The sequence below is a fragment of the Pecten maximus genome, chromosome 7 (genome assembly GCF_902652985.1).
Source record: "Pecten maximus chromosome 7, xPecMax1.1, whole genome shotgun sequence".
NCBI lineage: Eukaryota > Metazoa > Mollusca > Bivalvia > Pectinida > Pectinidae > Pecten > Pecten maximus.
Genome location: NC_047021.1, coordinates 5,772,701 through 5,793,673, shown reverse-complemented (window position 1 = coordinate 5,793,673; position 20,973 = coordinate 5,772,701). Strand labels below are relative to the sequence as shown.

Below are 20,973 nucleotides of genomic sequence, written 5' to 3'. Positions count from 1 at the left end.
CAAACCAAACCAATCATGTAAAGAAGAGCTTAGTAGTCTTGGATTCTATGACGCCTGGTTGACTTAAGTGTGTTCCTAATGAAAAACATGTTTTGTTGTCAGGCGGTTAAATGATATTTTTAAGAGTTGAGAAACAATTTCTCCTGAATGTATCTTATAGCAGCATATTGTAGATCGATTTGAATTGCAGTTGTATCTCACGAAGTATTTAACTGTTAAATTTAGAAAATATCCTTACTAAGTTTAGGATACAAGCACACAATTAAAGTGTTGAAACTGGAAGATATAATATACCAAGGTATCCCCAGAGCCCAAAGACTGTCTTATGTATGGTGTTCCGTTAGGGTCAAATTTCTAATTTCCTAAACGCGATGGAGCGACGGAGCGAAAACACGATGACGAAGGAAACTTTTACCGGCTCAAATGACCTGCAGATGTAAACAGCATTGGAAAAGTCTTTTCAAGGCCTGGACATCTGAAAAAAGCTCGAAAAAATCAAAAGGTCACGGTTCATATTTCATTCGAAACGATACGGCAAAGTACCAGACCACATTAGGATATACTATAATTTATATATATATAGGCTTCACATGTACATTTGTTAGAAATAATATTGATAAATTAATTAACAAATTTGTAAAATACAAGATTAACTCTGTCATTGGGATAGTCAGAGAAAAAAAAACTGCAAGGAATTTCGGACAAAAAATCATGATTTTTTTTTTATGTGGTTACCATGGTTAGGTCTTAAATACAGAACAATTATTTCACTTTTAATACTAGATAACTACATAGATACAATGTGGTTATATAAATAAATGTCTCTGTATTATTATCCTTCACTAGTCTCTGACTAGTCTAGACATCTACTGTATTAAAAATATTGCAAAGATCACAAATGTATACAGTATATCTCATATAGGTAGGCTAATATGCATGGTTAACAGGATATGTTTACATGTAGGCCTATAAAACACGTGGCTTACTTTTTTCAGAATTGTGCATTTTTTAATTTTACATTTGCTTCTCTATAACTGCCCAGACCGGCGTTACTATAAAGTGTAAAGAACGACAACTGTGGATAATTTCCCGCCATTGTGAAAACTGTGGAACTCTTCAAAAACAACAACAAAAATGGAGTCGTCAGCAGATGTACAGGCTAAGAAAACTGAAGTAGCAGTTAATGAAGACAAGATTACTAATTCTCGAGGACAGAAACTTTACTGCAAGTACTGGAACAACGACAAACAGACTACAGAATCTCAAAATAGGGATTATAGGTAGACTTTTGTTTTAGTTGTTCAAATTTGTGCACAACGTCCCTGTCTGTACTAGTGTAGCTCGAGTTTCCTCTGGGCGACACCATGTCTGGTGTAGAGCCAGAGCGCACTACTATATGAAACGTGGACATTCTCTGACACCGGTTGGTGTCGCAAAGAATTTGGTGCACACAACAAAAACGGGCGTGGCATGATAACGCCTACCTTACATAGTAACGCCACGGTATATGGATAAATGAGCTATTTATTTACCCCATAATTCATTTTGTCCCATTCTGTTTTGAACGAAATATCCGTGGAATAATGTTCACCTACTCTCAAGACGACTTTTATTTTGAATTCTAGAGCTGAAAACAATGTATTGATAGAAACATAACAGGCGGCATTCTATTGATCTGTCACCCAAATCAGAGACTTGTAGGATATATACAATTGTACTTCTCCACCCAAATTAATCATATCGACTGTATACTATCATTTGGTAACAGTTCAATGCTTAAATATCAATATTAAAAGGTATTTGTGTTCAGGATGGATACACTTCCTTTAAGACTATTTCTGTAATGTGGCAAGAGGATTCTTTCCTTCAAATAATGCAGGGCATCTAGCTCCGGGGAAGAATCCTTCTTAATTTCCTTAAAATAATCGAATAACCTATCATCCCATCCCCCATCTCTTCTTCAGTGAACCTATTACCTGGTACTTACTATCAAATCTAATTAAATTCCTGCATATCAATATTAACCGTTGTTCCTGTTCTTTCATAGTGTACAACCATATTACATGACTCATCTCCTAGTCTATGACATGTTGAACCAGATAACTAAATTTAAACATTAGAAGTAGAAGTGAGTAACACAGTGTTCCAGCTAGGTCGGGTTAGCAGGGCGCGGCGCCCTGCCCCTAATTCAAAGTTAGAAATGTGCCCCGCCCCTTTTCCTGTAGTACTGCCCTTTTTCTAAGTGTCATTGATGCTCATTTTGCCTCGTATACTCTAAATCCGATTTGCTGAAGCCATGCAATATACAGTCAGTCAGTCACTAATTGGCCACATGTAACACTAGTCCCCTTACCTGTGTTTAGACCCTTATCCACGGTACTGATGTACGCTGCCCGAGGCAGTGATCGGTCAGCTGGGGATCGAGATGGTGTTTTAATAGATTCATTTAACCGTGACGAGTCGATACTGACGATGGGATCGGTTGGTAATCCAATTAAATCATAATCACGACGGCTTTTTGAAGATTAACAAAGTAATGATAATGGATGGAAATGTTGTTTTACTTATGTAAACAACTTTTGACAAGACCGAAAAGAGCCGCACGTTTGTCGTAAAGTTATCCCATGAGCACGTGTGCATTGGCGATCGATCTATATATCTTTGAAATTTTCTTCACGTGACAACACGAAATCCTTCTGGTTTTAACCAAGCAACTTTTAGGTAAATGATCATGAGATCACTTTCCAGTGATTTTCCAGTAATCAAAATGAGCTTTCGGTTGATTTTATTTGATGAAGTTTGGCGGGACGCCGGAAATGGTTCGTTGTAAATGCAGATGTCGCAAATTCCTTGTTGGATTGCGGATTTCTATACAAAATGTTTATTTTTCATAAATAAATATAGGACATATAAAAATATCTTCTCATGTGAATAATGGTTGCAAAAGTTTAGTTTATATTGTGTTATTTTCGTATCAGAAATGCCGACTCTGCATTAACTGCGGGTCATGTGATAGCCAAGTGAATACATTTCTAACAACACGCGGGGACCGTTTGTTTACGAGAGCAACGGAACAAATGTTTGATCAGAAACTTGCGAATCATAACCGGCTCTAATTCGTTTACCATTTCTTATAAGTAATTCAAGAAAATGTTAACTTGCTATAATTTCCTGATTTTAGTTTACCGTTATTTCTAAAGAGTCTAAAGTGAAAGTAGAAATTTACCGCCGCTTACAAGATGCATCGTAGTTATTTGGACGAAGTTTATTCAGATATTAAATAATAGAATTTCTTTTACTTAATCATTTTTTCTCGTATATGCTTGACCACATTTTCTCCTTTGCTCCATAATATCTTCACTTACAATTAGTCGTCTTACAATCACAACGGACAGACCAGAGACCTATATTAATTAGTTAGTATATATATGTAGGTATATGGACAGACCAACTTCTTGTTGAAAATATCGCTCTGTTGACTATAATCTGATAGTAACTTTTTGATTGGACGTAATTATCGTATATGGATTCTATCAATACACCCTTAAATTGAAATAATGCTAATATCATTTTATTTTTGAATTACTCTAGGTCATTACTTTTACCATCAAAATTTAAAACAATATTTGAAGAATAAAGAGAAGAAAGAAGATATTTTTACACACAAACGAAATAATAAAAAAAAATCAACATATTTCTATTTGTCTCTATGAATCAGGTCATATGTAATGCATGAATGTACTCGAATTGTCCTGTAAAATAAGGTAGAAGATAGGTAGGCCTGGAAAAAAAGTCGCGCACAAAAATGCCCTTTTTTTAGGCAGCGCCCTGCCCTTTTCAAATCCTAGCTGGAACACTGTAACAGTTACTTATGATATGTGTTTTTAAAAACATATGACACATATATTACATGGGTATACGTATGATGTGTAAGTATGTTAACATCTTATTGTTTCTGATAATTGGTGGGTCGCTTCAGTATAAAAGAATATTCTACTCTCTGCATTTGTAGCATCAAGTTATAGAAACATATATTTCTGTCATCAGTTGAGAGCTGTATGGAAAAACCTAACCTGATTAACAGCCAGACTACATCTCTCTTCTGTAATTTTTGGTATTGTTTATCTTTCCAACAATGTGTCCACATGCTCTTAGACTATTTCACCGTGGTGATGGACAAGAATACAATTGTTGACTAATTGACCTTTTTGAAACCAAAAATGAATTAGCAGTTCACAGACATAAACTGTGTGCTATTAGTTAATATAGAATTATTTTGAAAAAATCCTGTAGTTAAATGATAATTGGCGTGATTTTATTTTGCTGCATTATTTATACCGTAAGTGTTACAGCAAAAAATATCAACAATTGTTTGAAATGACACGTCACCTACAGAACGTATTTTAATTTTATGTGGATCACTGCACTATTACCGCACCAATACTGCAATAAATAAACTAAACATCTCGTAGAATCATGGGATATGAATCATTTTTATACCACAGATCAGAAGCTATTACTCATACACAGGATCATTATATTACCCATTACTAGTGTACTGAATCTGCTCATTATAATATAATTAGATGTCCGATAAATCTATGTGAAGCAAATTTTGTTGTTTATTTTAGAAATTTATGTACTGACAACAGGTAATTATGTCAAACAAATTTAAGTACATGTACATGTATTGTCAAAGGTGAAGTATAAAAAAAATCAGAATTCAAAGATATTTCCTTGTTATACTTACATTACTTATAGCATGTAGAGTATATATACTTATTGTACTTTTGATTTTCAGTTATAATTGGTTGATCCTGTTTTGAATTTATTTTCATTTGGCTTCCAGAGGATTGGTATTTGTAGCGCATGGCTTAGCTGAACATTGCTTATTTTACAAGGAGATTGCAGAACTTCTCATCGGCAAGGGGTTTTATGTATTTGCTCATGATCATGGTAAGATATGATTTGAGTTTATGTGCCAAAAATTGAATAGAAACCATCTGCCTTTTTAGTACATGACAATCAGATTGTACCGGGGTGTATAATACCACTAATTTTAACACATTCACATATCCTAGTAAGATTGTTTCAGTATTATTATGGTAATGTCAACCTTTTTGAATTAAAAAAAGCCTGCATGTTTAGTTGGCTTGTAATTACTGATAATATAAGCAATTAAAAAAATTTAAAAAAATCTGCATGTGTATATACGTAGCTTCATGTTATCTATAATTGATTGTATTTAAGACTAATTTTCAGATATGTCCCTTTTAAGTCACCTGAGACGAAGTCTCAATTGACCAATTCTGATGGCTTTTGTCAGTCGTTGTTTGACTGTAAACAATTTATGTTTTCCTTTAACAAAATTGTGAATTATATGACCATGGGGTCTCGCGTTTCCCCCTGGTGAGCGGATAGACTTTAATTACTATAGTTTATAAAAGGAAATCACATTTTTGTCTTTCATTTGTTTGATTTCTATTGGAATTCATACTAAGCTAGTTAACATTATGCAGATTGATGGTATGTACATATTGGTTTGACTGACCCCTACAGGTTGATGAGTGGGATCAAAAAGGGTTCAAATAAGTGAAATTTTAGAATTCCTCTTCTGAAGTCCCAAATAAGTTAGAATCAAATACTCTTCATACATGGAAGGGTCTTAAGGTGCTTTACCAAATTGTGAATTTAATTACCCTGGGGTCTCATATGCATGTTTGCTCCTTGGGAGGGGTAAACATATATAACTATAGTTTATTTAAGGAAATCACATTTTTGACAATCATTTGTTAGATTTCTTTCGGAATTAATTCTTACTTGGTTAGAATTAGCAGCTTTGGAAGACAGTTTGATGGTACGCATATGTTGACCCGAATGATCCCCAGCTGGGGTTGATGGATTCGGTCAAAAAGGGTCAAATTCACATGGGCTTCTTGTTTATTATACTTCTTTCTTTTACTATTTTGATGAATGATAACAATATGAAACTTTGCCTTATCCAACAATATTACTAACATATATTGATGACATTGCTGTTTGCATGATTTCATTTGAATGTTGTTGTATGATTTTAGATAACTGCTTGTGTTAAGAATTATCCCTTCATGTGACTATGTATGCATCATCATTAAATGTTGATATTTTTCAGCTGGTCATGGCCAGAGTGATGGACCAAGGTCTCACATTGACACTTTTGATAACTATGTAGAAGATGTTTTTCAACACATAGATCAAGTGAAAGAGAAATTCCCTGAAAAAACACCAGTTTTTCTCATTGGTCATTCAATGGTAAGCTGTACAGAAGCTCAAATGTATCTTGATAGAATCATTGTATTTATTTGTTAATTTACTCCTCATAATGAAATAAGGAGGGTTATACTGGAATCAGGTTGTCCAGTCATCTGTCCGTCCGTAGACACAACAATGTACCGGCTACTCCTCCTAAACTACTGAGGGAATTTCAACCAAACTTTATGGCAATAACCGTTATGAATTGTAGATGTGCGTAATCTATATCATGTTGTAATTTTGTGGTTACCATGGTAACCAGGTTACTATACTTTGTTTTTTGGATGAGGGGGGAATTTTGTCCAGTTAAATCCTCATAAACCTGTGAACTGCTTCAAGTCAAACTACACAGGAGGGATAGGGACCATGTGTAAATGTGCATGCATGATATTTCTCTACAGAGTCTTTGATATCCATGATTACTAGGTTTCAATACCCATATTCTTTTGGAGACTTTGTCAAGACAACTTGGACAACTCCTATATAGCTATCAGTTTGTCCTATATAGCTATCAACTGATTTCATTTGAAATACACAGGAATGTTAGGGACTCATAATGTGTACATATGCTTGCAGGTCTTTTCCCCACAAATTTAGGTCTCTGTGGTAATCTGTTCATTAAAAGCAGGTTTTTGTTGGAAAATCTTCACCAGAGGGGTGGGTATGAGCTCGAGTTGGCCCTCTGGACGACAGTTCTAATTTCACCTTGTTTAAAAATTATTTAAAAAGTTGCAATTAAGTGTCACATTTGAACTCGTCCTTATCGGCCACCATCTTATCTTTATAATGTGCACGTGGCCAGGGCAGCCAGTGGAGCCTTGAGAAGTTGAGAGTATATTGAACTTAATTGTTTTTCAAAATCTATTCTTTTGAATTATGAAAGAGGATTATACAAACAGAGTAATATTTCGCTTTGACACATAATGAAATTTGCTAGAATCATGTGTATTTTGATAATATTTGCATAATTAAGGACCAGGTTAAATTAATTAAAGAATACATATATTAGTTTTGTTTTACAGGGCGGGGCTATTAGTGTTCTGTCAGCCATGGCAAGACCACAGTATTTCACTGGTGTGATATTAATAGGACCAGCCATTCAACCAAGTCCTGGGGCAATATCACCCATCAAGGTATTTTTTTCTTCTCTACTTATGGTAGGTATCATCACAGTCCTAGTGGTTTTCTAACGTTTTAGACAGCTGTATGGTGTGATTATGTGATATAGATGTCTATATTTCAGTGTCAGTGATACAAAACATTGGGAAATAAGGTTACTATGGTGGATTTACCATATTTTACTTGTTATAAGCCCAGAGGACTAGAGCACTGAAAATGTGGAGAAGTTGGGGGTATGCTTATCTAAGGATATATATAAGACCCTATGCAAGAGGGATATTTTTCAGTCCCCATCTTGGGATTATAACCTGGAGGATGATACCTCGATCCGTATCAATGATCTATGACTGAAATATTGCTCACACTTTTGCCTTTCTGTCCCGAGCCGGAAATACAGCTTGTATTTTAAAACACTGATCATTTATTCTTTTTATCCTGCAACATTAATTAAAAATAAATATATTTAAAAAAGAGATATCAACAATGTTTTAGATATATTTACCTGAATCTTCGCCTTCAGGGGCATGAAAACATGCGATCAGCTGTCAAAGCGAAACTTGGTCAGGTGACATACATCTTGAAGAATTCTAGAGAAAATACAGTGACTTACATTTTCAGCTAAACTTGTGGTTTCTTTATTTTTTTGAAATAAACATTTATTTAATTTAGTAAAATGTGCAAAATGTGCCAAATCCACTATGGTTAATTTACGATGTGTGTGATGTCAGTTTGCTTACAGCTGTTTTCTGTCACTACAGAATATAGCACTGATTTGTCTGTATACAGGTCACTGTAATTGTAATAAGCCAACCATCATCAGATGGTGGGTTATTAAAATCGCCTTGGCTGTGTCTGTGGTCTGTCAACTGTCCGTCCATCTGTAAACAATTTTTGTTATTTCTTTAAAAGTACCAGAGGGGTATTCCTCAAAGCTATGTGTAGGTTCCCCTTAGTCCCTCATTGTGCCAAATGAATTTAGATTTTTAGCCCACCATCATCAGATGGTGGGCTATTCAAATCGCCCTGCGTCCGTGGTCCGTCCGTCCGTCCCTCCGTCCGTCTGTAAACAATTCTTGTTATCGCTATTCCTCAGAAAGTACTGAAGGGATCTTTCTCAAATTTCATATGTAGGTTCCCCTTGGTGCCTAGTTATGCATATCGCATTTTGAGACCTATCTGAAAACAACATGGCCGACAGGCAGCCATCTTGGATTTTGACAATTGAAGTTTGTTATTGCTATTTCTCAGAAAGTAACAAAGGGATCTTTCTCAAATTTCATATGTAGGTTCCCCTTGGTGCCTAGTTATGCATATTGCATTTTGAGACCAATCGGAAAACAACATGGCCGACAGGCAGCCATCTTGGATTTTGACAATTGAAGTTTGTTATCGCTATTTCTCAGAATGCACTGACGAGATCTTTCTCAAATTTCATATGTAGGTTCCCCTTGGTGCCTTAGTTATGCAGAAAGCATTTTGAGACCTATCGGAAAACAACATGGCCGACAGGCAGCCATCTTGGATTTTGACAATTGAAGTTTGTTTTCGCTATTTCTCAGAAAGTACAGAAGGGATCTTTCTCAAATGTCATATATATGTTCCCCTTGGTGCGTAGTTATGCATATTGCATTTTGAGACCAATCAGAAAACAACATGGCCAACAGGCAGCCATCTTGGAATTTGACAATTGAAGTTTGTTATCGCTATTTCTCAGAAAGTACTGAATGGATCTTTCTCAAATTTCATATGTATGTTCCCCTCGGTGCCTAGCTATGCATATTGCATTTTGAGACTAATCGGAAAACAACATGGCCGACAGGCAGCCATCTTAGATTTTGACAATTGAAACTTAATATCGCTATTTCTAAGAAAGTGCTTAAGGGATCTTTCTCAAATTTCATATGTAGGTTGCCCTCTGTGCCTAGTTATGCATATTGGATTTTGAGACCAGTCAGAAAACAACCTGGCCGACAGGCAGCCATCTTGTATTTTGACAATTGAAGTTTGTTATCGCTATTTTACAGAAGGTACTGAAGGGATCTTTCTCAAATTTCATATGTAGGTTCCCCTTGGTCCCTGGTGTTGCATTTTGGGACCAATCCGAAAACAACATGGCCGACAGACAGTCATTATCACTAAATCTTAAATTTTATATATAGGTTCCCCTTGTTTGAAAAGTACTAGAGGGCTGTTTCTGAATTTACACAGATTAGTAAGACTTAGAGGAAGGGAAAAGTAGAGAAAAGATCAATCTGACATGGAACATATAAAGATCATTCAATGGTGGGCGCCAAGATCCCTCTGGGATCTCTTGTTGATCAGAAAAACAAAATGGCAGACAGGCAGCCATCTTGGATTCAGAGAATTGGTGTTTGTTATATCGTGTCTAGTCAAACAGTCATTTTGATGTTAGGAGAGAGTGAATCAGTATCTTGGATTGCCATTGATACATGTGTGTTTCTAGAATTTTAGGTTATTTGGGAGTATGTGGATTTAAATGGAGGGCACTCAAGATCCCTCTGGAATCTCTTTTTGGTTAATACAATTAGGGTTCTTGTATAGTGAATGACAAACTGGCAACAACTATGCCTTATAGGGCATAATAATTGGACCTGCTTCAGTGAGGTAGCACTATAAAAGTTGGTATCAGTTCTGCACTATCATGAGGAGACAAACATGAATAACTGCAGCCCCTCTGTCCTCAAAACACTACACACATCTGGCACACGGAAGGCAGACCTTAGATGACCATATCTGTTAGGATATTAATGATAGGATGTTAAACAATACTAAACCAAACCTGACAAAAGCTTACAAATATGAATACATATTTGGATGATATTTACTCTTCGTACAATTATATGTGACAGTATCTTGTTACAAATACAGAAAAGATTGATCAATTTCAGATATTCTTGCCTTTCAAATGTCTATCTTGGATTTTGAGTTTAAATACTGGTTTACTATAATACAGTATAAGTATCACTGAAAGAACAATGGGGAGGATCACTTAATCCAATGCTGTACATATTATATGCCCTTTATTTAGAATTAGAAGGGCATATCATGTTCTTTGTCATCTCCATCCTCTCAGTCTGTCTTAATAACTTCAGTTTTGGTGGACCATTTCCATTTAAATGCTTCCTCACTGCGAATGATTGCTTGAGATTGTTTTCAAAGTTCAAATTTCCAAGTTCAAAGTCAGTCAAGGCTGTGTAAATAGAAAATTGTTGTTCTCACAACTTATTTAGTTCTGTTTGGTTGGTAATAAACTAAATTCATCGGGAAGATTAATCCAAACAATAAGTTTGTCAAAAGGATGCCATCTGATTAAACTCGTTTATTCATGGATTTGTTTACTACATTCTGCAACAGAACATGTTCAGGCTTAGCATGCAATGTATGAAGCTATGAGCAGATGATTATAATCTGATTGAACAAACATATTAATATATACATACAAAGTATATAAAAAAATATTGAAACTCTTTATACACTTCAGAATTTAGTCATGGTTTATATTTGATTTTTGATTTTATCTCATCAGATGATGGCAGGCAAATTGGTGGCTAGAATTTTTCCACAAATGTGCATTGAAAAGCTGAAAACAAAGGATTTATCAAGAGATCCTGAAGTGGTAAGTTGTGAAAAAGGAAATCCAAACATAACCACCTAAAAGTAAAATGTGGTTTTACACCAATCTGTTTAGGAAATTATACAATTGATCACTCAAAAACTGTAAAACTTATAAAATCTAAACTTTTAGAATCAAATAAAATTGCTCTCTACAGAAGTTTGAAAAAGCATGATATTTGTTAGTAAGTTATTTCCCTTGAGCTACGATTTGACATTGGTCATCTGTCTATACTATATGAGACCCAGGTGATATAAAAAGTCTTAATCTTGTTGTAAGTTGATTTTACTGTATGCCTCCAGAGTAGTTCAACCCCATGAAAGTCATAAAATTGACATTCTTGTCAGCTTTTTGATCCTAGCCATAGACTATACCCACACAGAAAATCGCTGTGTATGAAGAGACATAAAGACTTGCATTGCCTCCTCCCAGTCCTATTTGTGCTTTCTATGTAAGTTAAACACTATCATTTTAATAGGATTTCATCTAATTGTCCTCTTTTAGGGAATGTACATATTTTACATAATTTCATGGCTTTCATGTTTTTTCTTTTGTTTTTTATCAGGTAAATGAATATGAAAGTGACCCTCTAGTTTTTCATGATGGACTCAAGGCAAAGTAAGTATCAGAAGTGACATCAAGATTCCCTTATATATATAACTATCACACCTTAATAAAGGATATAAGTTGTACTCTAACTTTTACTAACTTACAAATTTAAGTACTGAGGAGTTAGTTGATTGAAAGTCATTCATGTACTTTTCAGTCTCGTTGACTACCTTAAAATAAATTTGTCAAAGTGTTGTGATAGCAGAGCATCACATACAAATGATATCCTAATATTCCAATATCTCATATCATGGCCATTTACTCATATTTATTATTTTATACATAGTACTACTACATGTAGTAATTTCTGAGTTTGGCGACTATGGATTGCCAGTGATACTCAGTCTTGTTGATTTTGTGATTCTATCTTCAAAGTTATTAGGTTTCATTGTTAAGTATTCTCTTGTATATTCTTTTTTTTTAAATTCCTTTTTAAATACCAGAGTAACAAAAGTTTTTACTAAATCTTTTGCTTCTGATGAGAAACACAAATCAGTAGAAAGAACAGCATTATTTTTTATTTATTGAACTTCACATTTAAACTTTATACATGTATAATCACTTATGTATGGCTGTACTGCTTTGGAACTAAGGATTTTGTACTTGTATAATCACTTATGTATGGCTGTACTGCTTTGGAACTAAGGATTTTGTACTTGTATAATCACTTATGTATGGCTGTACTACTTTGGAACTAAGGATTTTGTACATGTATAATCACTTATGTATGGCTGTACTACTTTGGAACTAAGGATTTTGTACATGTATAATCACTTATGTATGGCTGTACTGCTTTGGAACTAAGGATTTTATACTTGAATTTAGATGGGGCTTAGAAATGCTAAAGGCATTCGATGTTATGAAAGCAGGGTTGTCCAAGGTAGAATGGCCATTCCTGGCTTTACACGGAGACCAGGATAAATTGTGTGCAGTTGAGGGTTCACAGGCACTGCATGATGAAGCACAGAGCAAAGACAAGCAAATTAAGGTGATTTTACAAAGTTTCTCATATATTTAGACGAAAAGCCAACAAGCTAATGATTATTATTTATATGATATTCAAATACTAGAAGCACAATACTACTATCAGATACTAAAGAAAGAAATGGCACTATACTATTTCTTAGGTCTTCAAATAAGGGATAATTCTTGACCTAAATTATTTATCATTTATTTACTAAAATCACAAACATTGATTCAGAAGTTCTTTTTAGCTGTATGTATCAATTGTTCCTGACAGTTTTCTTTTTCACTTGTATTAAATTCAATGATCTTCAATATTGATAAATGGGTATTTTCCAGATCTACAAAGGTTTTTACCACCAGATACACAGGGAACCGAGAGAAGATCGTGACATCGTTCTGAAAGACATAGTTGACTGGATGGATAAGAGGGCATAAGACCACAGTGACTTTCAAAATGGGACCAAACAAGAAGTATACAAAAATGGCATAGAACGACCGTTTTTACTCTAAAGATGGGACCAAACAAGAAGTATACAAAAAATGGCATAGAACGACCGTTTTTACTCTAAAGATGGGACCAAACAAGAAGTATACAAAATGGCATAGAACGAACGTTTTTACTCTAAAGATGGGACCAAACAAGAAGTATACAAAAAATGGCATAGAACGACCGTTTTTACTCTAAAGATGGGACCAACATGAGAATTTTTTTAACCAGAAAAATTTGTTAAAACCAATGATCTGATTTAACATAAATTAACCTAGTTACTCAATATTATGAATGTTTTGGAAGATCTATCTGACTCATCCTGTTTTAGATGGACTTAATTTTAGTTGGAATTTTTGTGTTATATTGTTTGCATGTATTGTATTGTTATATTTTCACATTCATTTAGTTTTAATCATTCTATCATTTAAGGGTTTTGTATTTATACATATAAATAAGAAACTATTTATTGTGATATATGCAGTTCTAAACCAGAAGGACTATTTCATTATGGATTGCATAATTATGATTTTGTTTTTGATTGTTGATTTTATGATTTGATTTTATGAGTTGACGATGTGAAATCTTTGTTCTCAAGTACATTTTTTCAAAAATTTCCAATAGTACATTTAAGGTGTTAAACATCAGAGGCTGCTAAGTTTTGCTGCTGTTTTCTCATAATTTGAAATACCAAAAGTAGAACAACCTATGGTGATGAATTCACTTACAGAATTAACCAAACTGAGTCTCGTACATGTATAATTTCCATAATGCTGAAAATATATTTTAACTGAAATTATCACATTATTTCATTAGTAATGCATGAGTATTAGTTTACAGACTATAATGTAGTATTACACTATATTAATACATGTACTTGTAAATATGTATTTCAAAAGTTTGACTTTATTTGTTTTAATGCATAATGAGTGTTTTTTGTGTTTTAAAAGTGATATTGTACCTTGTGAAAGTCTTTAATGATGTGACCATATTTTCAGGTGCTGTTAAACAGCCACCTTAAGCAATCCTTGCCAAATTTCGCTAGTAACAAATTCATTCGGAACTCTCAGTGGAATCAAAATGTCACTTATTTCTATGATAAATCCCGATGAGTTCAGAATGGGACCGGAAATAATTCTTCCCAAAAAAACTAACAACACACTAGACAATGATATCCCTTCCGCAAAGTATTTGTTTGTGATTAAGTCATAATATTCACGCTTTTATATATTTGAAGACATCTGTTTAAGATTAATAAATTGAAAAAAAATCAGTTAAAATTCTACACAATGACCTGTTTTATCCCTGAGTATTCCAAACTACTTTTCTGTGCAAATTATTACGCTTGCTTCATGGTTTGTGCGAGGGGATAAACTACTATACACTCTAGTTGATGCAACATTGGAAAGTCGCCTCAAACTCTTGGGTTGATAAAATTGGCCCTCACTTGATTATTTTTACATTTGATACTTAAAATGAAAGTAAAATACTTGTGACTGGTTCATCATTTCCTAGAAATAGGCCACACAAAAATGACCATACTGGTTGAAGTGATTATGAGGCAAAACTTAACGTTAGATTATTTCCAAAACAGAGATTCTGATAGCAATAAAATGTGTGCATGTTTTAAATCAGTCTAGTAGTGAAGTGCTTGTACAAAGTATATAATAGAATGTGTGATTCAACAAGTCACCAGAACAGATAAGGTAGGCCCATTCATCGGGAAAAAAATAAATTTCCGAGATAAGTAAATTCTAACAAAAGTTGTTACATATCTAATTATGATACAGATAAGTTAATACATGTAGAGGGGAAAAAAGCAGTAAATTGAGTACAATTTAAAAATTTAGGAACCGAAATATACTGGGAGAGTAATTCACAGGAATCATATTTGCAATGTGGTTTATCAAGAAATATGATAGGCATCACGGATTAACTGGTCTAAGAATTAAACTTACTTATACATGTAGTATGCCAATGCAAGCGAGGTGTAAAGAAGTAATTCTTCACAGTTCATCACAACTTTAATGCAACCACAGCCTTTTTAAAGTAAAAAAATCCTTACATAGGATAATCATCAGTAAAACATCCAGGAATGTACTTATAAAAAAACAACTTAAATGTCTTCCTATTTCCTGCCATTTTATATTCATATGTTACTTTTCTCCTTTATTTCAATCCCTCAAGCACAAGCACCTATGAGTAGCCTTGGCACTTTGCTTGAACAGTTCTCCATTTATTTAAAGTTTGGGATGTGTATTGTTTAAAGTTTGGGATGTGTATTGAACTGATTTTAACCCACCATCATCAGATAACCAGATAGTGGTCTGGTCGAATCAACCTTTGTCTGTGATCCATCTGTAAACAAGCTTGGTTACCACAATTTCTTGAGAAAGTACTTAACAGATATATCTTCAGTATCATGTAGGGTTCCTCTTTTTCCCACAAGTTGTGCATGTTCAATTTTAGGATTGATCAGAACACAAGATGGCCAACAGGTGACCATTTTGAATTTTGACAGTCAAAAGTTAAAGTCATCGCTCTTTCTCAGATGTATATTCCCTTTGATCCTTAGTTATGTTTGTTCAATTTTGTGACTGAACAGAAAATTATTCATTTTTGCTATTTCCCGGGAGGTATTTTATGAATTTTTTTTCTCTTGAAATTACATATTTAGGATCTTTAGATGGACAATAAGATTTCTCCTTTACAGCAACTACAACTTTTTAATACTTTACTTTAAAATATTTTTATTTCACTATACAAACAACAGTGCACAGTGATAGGTGATAGTTAATTCTATCAAGACTTTATATTAAAATAATTTGAAGGAGTTTTAATGACAAATTTCAATACAATTAAGATATTATTGATATTAAAAGAACAAGTGTAGACCTTTATTGTAGGTAAAATCATTTAAAATTACCTCATAGTTATTAATGCACATTTTTCTCATTTTGATATTTATTGTTTTTAAGGAATAAAGGAGCAGGATATTTTTACACCGGTTTCATTTTTAGCATTTGTTTAACCTTTATTTTTGCTTGTTTTTATATATTGTCATGTTCATATCTGTTTAATTTACATATTTGTTGCCGATATGCAAACTTTAGTATTTGCTTTGGCGGTTAATATTATGAGTATTCTTGAAGACCATTGGCAAATCTTACAGAATTAAATTGAGTGAAGTCTTGATTTTAAAATGTGCAATTTATCAGTGATTATTTCAAAGCTTGAGTTGATTTTAAAATGTGCAATTTATCAGTGATTATTTCAAAGCTTGAGGATGTTTCATAGCACCTTTTAGCAGGTCTTTGTTTACACTGGAATCTGATACAAATATAATATGGAAAGTTGAGAAAGTACAGAATGAAAGGGTAAAAAACGTTTTGTTAAGTACAAAATAAAGATTGAAGATAGATGACTAACTTTTTCAGGAAGAAATTAACTACAAGTGTAGTGTTATGTTTGTGTTAATCAGAACTCCACAACATGCATTTGGTATTTTTTTTAGTAATCTTTTTACTTCTCATTTAAATATTTTATGATTAGGTTTCTTAAAGTTTTATGATTGCATGATATTTTAAATGATTTGTATACACCTTTTTAGAATACTTCTCATATCTAGCTAACAATGTAAATATTACATGATTAGGGTTTTGTATAGTTGTATGATTGCATGATACTTTAAATGTTTTGTATAGTCTTATGATTTCATATTTTATACTCTCGTGGTACATGTAGTTGTTTACATCTTTTTAGGATGTATTGATGTCAAGTTTCTTTTTTCCAGTGCATTGTTTTTCACTTTTACAGAATGATGCTCAAACACTGAATTACCGGTATACACATGTAATTGTCTTCTGCTGAAACTTATCTTTATCACAGGAGCCTATGAAAAGGTGTGGGGTCACCTGCTCGACCCGTGTGCTCCGGTTTCTTCCCACAGTAAGACCCCTTGCACGCTTCTGTCCGGGCTAACAAGCGTGATTGATATAAGTTAATATAACTTGTTTCGCAATTGTTGTGAGATAAAGTTTACATGAGCCTATGATTATGGTCGTTTTACATAAGCAGGCAACTGGTCAGAATTTTGGAGCCTGCAATTATGGTTAGTTTTAGCAGACTTATGTGATGTTTTGAAAAATATGCTGATATTGTTTAAACGACTGTTATTGCTGTTAATAATTTGATTATTTTTCGTGGCAAACTTAATTAAAAATTCTGAAAAACTCACTATATAACAATTGCAACTTATTTATAGATAATAATCAAAGTGTTGGAATTTCATTCTTATTTAAACTTCAGTCTAAATTAGTATTTCCCCTGCATTACATAACATCATTACATTTAAATAGTGACTCATTATAAAAATTTCTAGCTTTCATATTTTTGCACAAAGTTAACATGTAGGCTTTTATCAAGTTTTTTCCGGTATAAATATGGAATTGTGTTTTAAGTACCAAAATCACATTTGTTATTACTTATAATAAAGATTGGCTTTTGTGTCCCCAATTAAGATTAACATTTCAAAATGGCTTCTGTGGCCTCTGAATGACCAAGAAAGTTACAACTAGGATTTCAATAAATACAAATGAAGTTGATATACTCTACATTTTCAGGTCAACATCAGGATAATCAAGTGTTATATTTTTGTCCATTCCACTTTGTCTTCAAGTCTGAAGTTTTCACATTTGATATTCATCAATTTTTGTGTTGTATGTCACTATTTAAAATCTTGCTCCTCGTGAAAGTAAATTTTTAGTTTCATTAAGTAATTGAAAATTTTGCAAATGTTTCACAAAATCTTTAAATTATTCCTTTGTTTGTTTATATCAAAGCAAGATAGTCTCTGGTTTGGTTGTAATAATACATGTGTGGTTTCGTCATATATATATATACACTTACTATATTGTGAAATTGGGTATACTGTATTTATTGTATGTCACCTATCAGGTTCTATATGATTCTAAAAACGTGGTTTTGAAGTTCATACTAGTTGTTTGTGATCTAGTTTGTGTGTTTTATTTTTATGTCTTATCTGTTTTATATGGATTCCATTTTTTTTCTTATTTATTTGCAGCTTTTATTTAAAAAAAGAACAACAGCTGGTAATTGCAATGAGAAAGTCACAAACACATTGTCTCCTGAGGTCATAGAATTCTTAGTGCCAGTCTGTAAGCTAGTTACATTTGTTATTTGTTTTACATCAGCTTTTACTTCATTTTGTTTTTTGAGAATTACAATGTGTAAATTTATTGATATGTAACCTGGCACATCCTTATTAAATGACCCTGGCTGTTAATAGGATGTTAAACGAAATAAACCTAAATGTAATGGTTCGGGTTTGTTTGAATAAACGACCTTCACATTTTTCCTATCAAAAAGTTCAAATGACAACAGCAAGCTTCACATGCTCAACCAATTTTCTGGTTCCTTCATATTAATCATACATTTCCCTACAACATGGCTCATAAATAACACATTGCTAACATTGTAATTGAAATTTTACATTATCAAACGGTTTGTATGACTGAGAAGGGATGAAAATTTGGTTGCGTATCAGCATTTGATTGTCATTGAAGTTTGAAATCTGATGCAAAATTTTCAGTTAAAATAGTCAAAAATCAGAATTAGGGATTCCAATACATATACCATTATATTGATAAATAAGGCACATATATAAACTTACCTTTATTATAATTATTAGAGTGTTACCCCTACAATGTACTGTATCCAATGTTCCAGTATCGTATAAAATTATGCTACACAGGACATTAACATATATAAAATTCATCAAATACACAATGTGTTCAGTATCCAGTACCAGCCTTATTAGAGTTTAGAATACATGCCATAATTAGTTTTATTTTACCGTGTGATTAAATGGATGCATATTTTGATAATATATATATTGTTGTATTATCATTAAATATATAGAATTTTACATCTTTTATTCACTTACACAATGTATGCTTGCCTTATATAGCAGAATGTATTGTATCTTATGAATGTTAATAAATTTTTATGGGTTAATCCTTGATTTGATTTGGATTATTTTTAGGTGACTTGAGCCAAGACTCATGGTGACCTATATCAAAATCGACCTTTGTCCTTCATGTGTTAACTTCTTTTTGTAAACACAATAGTAAATATGAACAGATTTTCTTGAAACTTTGTATGCAGCCTTATATCAATAAGATCTCATGAGTTCAACAATCAGGTCGATTCAATTATAACTTACCTGGGTAATTACAGAGTCCTGGCCTATCAAAGCTTTATTACAATTGGACCTTGTGAATATGATAACTCGAGAAAATTTTAACAGAGTTTCATGAAACTTGGTATGCAGTCTTATATCAATAACATATCTGGTGACTTTGACAATCAGGCTGAATCAATTGTATCTTACAGAGTTATGGCACTTCAGAGTTTTATTAGGTCACCTGACCTAATTCTAACTTCCTTTGTCTTTGTGCATCATCTGTCCGTAAACATTTTACGTTTTTGACTTCTCCAAAACCACTGAACCAAATTCAATGAAATTTGGCAGGAAGCTTCCATGGCCAAAGGTCCACCAAAATTGTGAATTATAAGGTTGCAAGGACATGAGGGACGGGGCAAAAAATGGTCAAATTGACTAAAATCTTCAAAAACGTCTTCTCAACTCCCAGATTTAATAGATCAAATACTCTTCACAGATAAATAGGTCTTATGGTCCTTTACCAAAATTGTGAATTTCATGACCCTGCAGTCTCATGTTTCCCCCTTGGGAGGGGGTAAAGTTTACTATAGTTTAAATAGGGAAAACACATTTTTGAGCATTATTTGTTCCAACTGCTATTGGAAATAACACAAACTTGGTTAGATTAAGCAGTATGGGTGCCTGTTGTAAACTACATGTATATTGGCACTGACTGACCCCAGGGGCTTATGGGTAGGGCCAAAAATGATCAATTAAATTAACTTTAATATTTCAAAAATCAGGTGACTGTTATGGCCCATGGATCTCTTGTTTCCATTGGACCTAGCTTGAATAGATTTTGCTGATATTAATGTACATCTGTTAAATCTCTGACAAGATCAACAATGTAACAGATTTGATCGTAACTTACAGGGTTAGGGCTCTTTGCACTGGACGTTGTGATTACGGTAACTTGAATGAAATAAATGGTTTTGGATGAAATCAAGAGGTCGGATGAATCCAACAATAGGATTGATTTGATGTAACATACAGAGTAAATAGAGTAACTAACATCTGAGGGGTCCTTCTTTATGGTGCAGAGTCATGAGAACCAACAGTATCATTAACATGCTGAATGTCTTCCAGACTAGATGTCTATGCAGAATCTTGTGGATATTCTGGCCTTGTACGATCTCTTATGTAGACATATACAGAACAAAAACTATACCCCTGTCACAGGAAATAAAGTTAAGAAGATGGCGGTGGATTGGGCACGTCTACAGGATGCACCCAGATTCCATCGCAAGGGTGGCTATGAGATAGACACCATCAGGGAAGAGGAAGACCAAAGAACCTGGAGATGGTCGGGCGAAAAGGAAATGAAGGGAGGACAAGTGCACCAATGGACCCAGGACAGACAGCATTGGAAATCTCTGGTAATGGCCTTATGTGCGATGTGGCACGAAGAGGATTAAGTAAGTAAGAACAGAATTATCAGGCCCTTTTACCATTATACCTTGGAGCATAGATATAAATGATTTTGATGAAAATTGGTATATTGTGAGATGACCATAAAAAAAAAAAAAAAAAAATCCAGGAATAAATCATTTCAACAAACCATGCTAAAACCATGATTTGAGAGAGGTAAAACTTCACATGGAAATCATTTTAAAAAGCACTGAT

At 33.6% G+C, this 20,973-nt stretch overlaps 1 protein-coding gene across 1 annotated transcript; it reads left to right on the top strand.

Moving 5' to 3' along the window:
* Positions 1–1,114: 1,114 nt before the first annotated feature.
* LOC117331425 (monoglyceride lipase-like) lies at positions 1,115–19,147 on the top strand. Its single transcript, XM_033890131.1, has 8 exons — positions 1,115–1,280; positions 4,850–4,956; positions 6,152–6,291; positions 7,314–7,424; positions 10,958–11,047; positions 11,610–11,662; positions 12,479–12,641; positions 12,956–19,147. Exons 1-8 carry the CDS (start codon positions 1,135–1,137, stop codon positions 13,052–13,054), a joined length of 909 nt encoding a protein of 302 aa, XP_033746022.1. The 5' UTR covers positions 1,115–1,134; the 3' UTR covers positions 13,055–19,147.
* The last annotated feature ends 1,826 nt before the right edge of the window (positions 19,148–20,973 follow it).

Bases quoted from the DNA above. Each gene is read 5' to 3' on its own strand.
- LOC117331425 (XM_033890131.1), top strand. From the start codon at position 1,135: ATGGAGTCGTCAGCAGATGTACAGGCTAAGAAAACTGAAGTAGCAGTT. The intron at 1,281-4,849 runs GTAGACTTTTGT...TTTGGCTTCCAG, and splicing joins TCTCAAAATAGGGATTATAG to AGGATTGGTATTTGTAGCGC. The intron at 11,663-12,478 runs GTAAGTATCAGA...ACTTGAATTTAG, and splicing joins CATGATGGACTCAAGGCAAA to ATGGGGCTTAGAAATGCTAA.